We start from the raw sequence: 5,000 nt of genomic DNA, 5'->3' as shown, positions 1-5,000 counted from the left end.
GGCAGTATCAAGGCCTTGAAGACACGCAGCTTGGTCCTGCGTAGGTACTGACATCTCAAAATGCTCTTGCCGGTTGATATTTACTCATATAACTAGCCTACCTAAATAAATGATTTTGATACATCTTGCTCTGACTATGTTATATTGGATTAAGGACTGAATGAGACGGAATTCTATTGAGAAGTTGGTGTAGACTATAGTAGCTATTGTTGCAGCTGCTTACTATATTATTCCACTCACTTCCCAGAACTCAATTTTATCTGCTTAAATACGGATGGTGTTTCATTCTTTCTTTACTGCATATCGCTTTCATTTGGCAAAGTCTTCAAGCTAAAAGAAGATTACCTTTGGTCATTTGCTCGAGCAGATCCCACTGTATACACTGTATATTTTGAATGCATTCGTCTTTCATACTGAGGAAATAATACAAGTTTAATATTATACCATTTTAATAGATTTCATGGCAGATTTATTGCCAAGCTAAATTGTTAGGAGTACATCATTAGGCCAATGAAGAAAAAATTTTACTTATATTTCTATGGATGAAAACCGCCTCTTCAGAGAACGTTGTCGCAGCGGTGGCCGGAGAGCTGCACGTTCCTGCCGTAGACCGTCCTGACCTGCTCGGTGCCGAACTGGCCGTAGATGAAGATGAAGTTGGAGGGGAAGCCGAGGGACCGCAGTGAGTGGAGGCACGAGATGCTCATGGTAGGCCCTCCGCACATGATGATCTGAAACATATGAATGGAGACTGTATTTTCTTTCTCATAGAAGAAAAAAGTAAAAGTAAATCAAATGGAAATGTGTCTGCATCAAGGCTATCTTTCATTTCCGGTGAGTGATTATTCTATGGGAGACCTTGTGCTTGATGCCGTTGGGTTTGGTCACGTGCTTGTCGATCATCTGCGTGTCGATGAAGCCTTCCTCGCCATCCCAGTCTTCGGGCGTCTCTCCCAGCGTGTGGACTATCTGCAGCCGCGAATCTTTCGCTGAAAAGGAGAAATCACGGTTTAGCTCCACACTGTCACTAAAGGAATGAAGTTATGTATTATATGGACTATCCAAGAGAAAGACAAATTGCTGTATAGCAGTGCTAAATTGCTAACGATGCCATCATACATGTATCTTCCTCTATCCCATGTTTACCTGCATAGTTATCAAGCTCCTCCCGGTACAGGATCTCATTGTAATTCTCGGAGAAGTAGAGGAGCTTGATCTTGGTCCTGTCGTCGGGGTTGTGCATGACGGCGCGGATGAGCTGCATGCCGGGGGTGATGCCTCCGCCCGAGGCCAGGAGCGTCACCTCGTCCAGCTGGTTCGCCTCGTACTCGAAGCCTCCGCAAGGGCCCTGGAACTCCACCTTGTCACCTGAAAAGGCTCATTGATTAGCTTTATAACTTATTATCTTCTTAATGGTATTTCATACACAGCTAAATTTACTGCCTACTCCATTTACAATTTTCGTAAATTAAACTTTATAAATCTCCATCTTTTACGTGCGAGATTTATGCCAAAACTTTGGGATGGTAGGCTAGAAGACTCACCTGGTTTGAGAGCCTTGAAGTGCTGAGACATGAGGCCCTGAGACTCGAACCTGAGCACGAGTTCGATGCGGCCGAAGTCGTCCGGACGCGACACGGGCGAGAAGTAGCGCTGATGCTCCTTGCCTTTGATGTTCACACGCACCTTTTGGGAAAGCATAGGTATATTTGCATCTCTCTCTCTCTCTCTCTCTCTCTCTCTCTCTCTCTCTCTCTCTCTCTCTCTCTCTCTCTCTCTCTCTCTCTCTCTCTCTCTCTCTCTCTTCCTTCCGCTCCCTCTCTCTCCCATACGTACTGCACATACTTATAGGCCAATAAGCATACAGCCATATATACAGCCATACACGATTGCTCAAAGAAGTCACGGTGCTACTCACCACAATGTACTGGCCGGTGAAGCATCCTGTGTGGTCGGTATTCTTGGGCAGAGCAAAGTCGAAGGAAGCCATCTTGTCACTGACGGGCGTGTGCGCCTTGAGGGTTAGGGGCAGCCATGAGTCCGGCTTCAGGGCGGGTTCGTGGCTCACGCCGTCCTTCGTCTTGAGCACCTGTGTATGTAGGTTAAACACTGAGATTGACGTGAATTACACAGAATGCAATGAGCTATTGGTTGTGTTCTAGCGGTGGAGATACTTTAGAACCATGAACCGTATGCATTGCTACAAATATAGAAAAGGTATGAATGAGAATGAATATCTCTACAATACAAGAAATGTATTGGACTTGTTCCTTGTGTTGTTAAGATATTCAATCTCATTCATATCTTTTCTAGCATACTTAGAACCATCATGCAAGCCGTGTTGTGAGATGTTTACCTTACTGTTAACCGCCGGAGGACACGTGTTGAAAGGATTCTCGAAGTCGGTGTCCTGGAAGGGATGCTTAGCCTCTTCTCCCTTTTCTTCAATCTCTACCTCTTCCAAAAGCGTTTTGGCGAGTTCCTTGCGCTGGCTGATGCTCATCTTTTTTATCTCATGGTGGACGACTCGTTCATTAGGCCACTGGTCCCTAGGATAATTATTTGGTTTTGATATTACGTAATAATTGCTTAGAATCTGTGCTATGAGGATTGCGTATTTTTTTATCCTTTTCATGTAAAGTGAATGTACTTATGTTTGCGCTTCTATTTATGTATTATTTATTTATTTATTTATTTATTTCATTTATTTATCTTTTTCTTTTTTGACAAAAATAATTTTGATAATAAATTAATGAACAGATACAGAAGTCGCTCGTTGACATGGCTCACCAGTAGTCGATGCACTCGATGTTGTTGAGCGCTGTTTTGCCCACGAACTGGCGCAGCACCTCGTTGGACGGCCCCATCACCCAGCCCGCTTTTCCGTCGCGCAGGAGCCGCTCGATGCCCAGGTCAGTCTGCAGAGGCCAGGTCAAAGTAAACACTTGGAAAGGGCTTACTCGTAACTTCTATTTGCAGAGGAGGACATGGATCCTTGAAAACATTTCCATTCAGTTCTTGTACGTGTAATGAACGCCTGTTTGTATAGATTGAGGATCTATCTTCCTTCTTAAATATTCTTGAAATTCTGAATCAGGCAGTAATTTAGTTATGCTACTTTACCAATTTCCATTTCTGTATTTACAGATAATTTTAAAGGAACATAAGCAAGCATTATGTCTGTCTCAGTGTTTTTCTTTTATAATTTAACTTTATCCATTTGTTACAATGGTTAGTCTTGGTGTAACAAGTTGTCTGTTTGTATTTGCTTCTAAATTATCCCCTGTGTGCAAGGAATGGCCGGGGTTACCATTCTCTGTCACTGCGGGATTGAGCGCGGGTCAATAAGATTGCTAGACGAGAACGCTACCACTGCTCCTCACAGCAGTCATTGTAAGATTACTCGATGAAGAAAATAGAAAAAGGTCAGGCATACCTTGTAGCCCGAACCTCCGCACACGTGAAGCATCGTGTCGGTCACGTGGGAGACGGTCTTGGCGGCGATGAACTTAGCTTGCCACAGCCAGTGAAGAAAGCCGGACCTGAAGAAAGGAACAGTATAATCCCAAGTTTAGCTACGGGATTGGTGAACCATGAGATTATCTCTTCCTCTCCACCTCTTTCCCTCTCTTTCTCTCTTCGTTCGTTTCTTTCTTTTTTATTCTCTTTCTCTCTCTTTCTCTCTCTCCCTCTCTCTCTCTCATTGGAACTAACACACACTTGATCCTGCTCTTCTTCCTCCATCCTATCAGAATTCCCATCTTCCCTACTGTTGTAACCTGGAGGAATTTGTGATATAGATATACCTCGGAAGGAAATCCAAGTCTTTGTGAAGCGACCAGTCGTTGTTGTTGGTCACTTGGTCGAGGGCCTGAGCTTGCAAGTAGACCAATGCTCGGGAGGAGTTGGTATCACACACGGTTTCGCCGAAGTAATCCTGTCAGAGGGAGAGGATTACGCAGTTAGAGGGATTTTGGTAAGGCCTAGGCATGTGCACCATAAGGATTTTTTGCCCTGATAAGGATTTTTTCCCCGAATTTTCCATGTCATTTCGTGGAGGAACTTGCATGCCTACTGTCAACGTTGTCATCATAATTATTTGGAGGAAGTTAAATCGCCAAATGATGATAAAAAAGAAATTACGACACACAACATAAATACGACACGGAGAATCGTGTCGCCCCACCTGGATGGTCGGGTAGTCGCACACCCGCATTCCCACGTCGGCGTGCGCCTTGCGGGTCACGTGCTTCTTGGCCACGTCAATGCAGGCGAGGGAGATGCCGTTCCACACGCCAGCGGTGTTCATCAGGAAGTACGGGTCCACGCACTCGTCGTTGCTCTGGGGAAGGGATTTATTAGCGTGTGTATGCATGTGTGCATGCACGCACATGCACACACACGTCGTACACACAAACACGCTCAAACGCTCTAAGAAATTTTAAGCTTCATCATATTTGCTAAAAAATGACTGACCTTCATTCGTTTTTTTTTTCTTTTGATGAAACAAGTCGCAATATTTCTATCTTTGTCCACAAACGCCAACACACGTCACCAGGCTGTGTGCATATCCCTATCAGGCGCCACACACCAGAGCCTCTCCTGCTGACTCCAACTGACCTTGCGTCCGTCGCCGGGCGGACCGACCATCCTGTCGAGGCTGAACTCGCCCTCGATGATGAGCGGCCCGGACATGTTGCCGTGCATGCCCAGGGCGTCCCAGTCGTCGGTGTTGGCGCGCACCTCATCCTGCAGCGAGCAACGCAAGATGGCGTCTAAGACTATCATGGTTTTAGAATAATATCTTGTGTTATCTTTTTAGAGTTCATACAACATACATACATACATACATAAATACATACATAAATACATACACATACACACACACACACGCACACACATATTTGCGCGCGCGCACGCGCAAATATGTGTGTGTGTGTGTGTGTGTGTGTGTGTGTGTGTGTGTGTGTGTGTGTGTGTGTGTGTGTGTGTGTGTGTGT

At 45.0% G+C, this 5,000-nt stretch overlaps 1 protein-coding gene across 1 annotated transcript in view; it reads right to left on the bottom strand.

Moving 5' to 3' along the window:
- Positions 1–431: 431 nt before the first annotated feature.
- The window catches only part of LOC119581008, a 32,629-nt gene continuing 28,060 nt past the window's right edge, over positions 432–5,000 (bottom strand). Inside the window, exons 6-16 of the mRNA XM_037929276.1 lie at positions 4,621–4,749; positions 4,187–4,342; positions 3,807–3,937; positions 3,437–3,542; positions 2,791–2,918; positions 2,357–2,549; positions 1,919–2,089; positions 1,545–1,686; positions 1,147–1,368; positions 859–989; positions 432–731 (exon numbers count right to left, since the gene is read on the bottom strand). Coding sequence (XP_037785204.1) covers positions 558–731; positions 859–989; positions 1,147–1,368; positions 1,545–1,686; positions 1,919–2,089; positions 2,357–2,549; positions 2,791–2,918; positions 3,437–3,542; positions 3,807–3,937; positions 4,187–4,342; positions 4,621–4,749 — 1,683 coding nt within the window. The 3' untranslated portion in view covers positions 432–557. The remainder of the gene's footprint in view (positions 732–858; positions 990–1,146; positions 1,369–1,544; positions 1,687–1,918; positions 2,090–2,356; positions 2,550–2,790; positions 2,919–3,436; positions 3,543–3,806; positions 3,938–4,186; positions 4,343–4,620; positions 4,750–5,000) is intronic.

The sequence above is a fragment of the Penaeus monodon genome, chromosome 2 (genome assembly GCF_015228065.2).
Source record: "Penaeus monodon isolate SGIC_2016 chromosome 2, NSTDA_Pmon_1, whole genome shotgun sequence".
Taxonomy (NCBI): domain Eukaryota; kingdom Metazoa; phylum Arthropoda; class Malacostraca; order Decapoda; family Penaeidae; genus Penaeus; species Penaeus monodon.
This window is presented reverse-complemented; position numbering and strand designations above follow the sequence as displayed.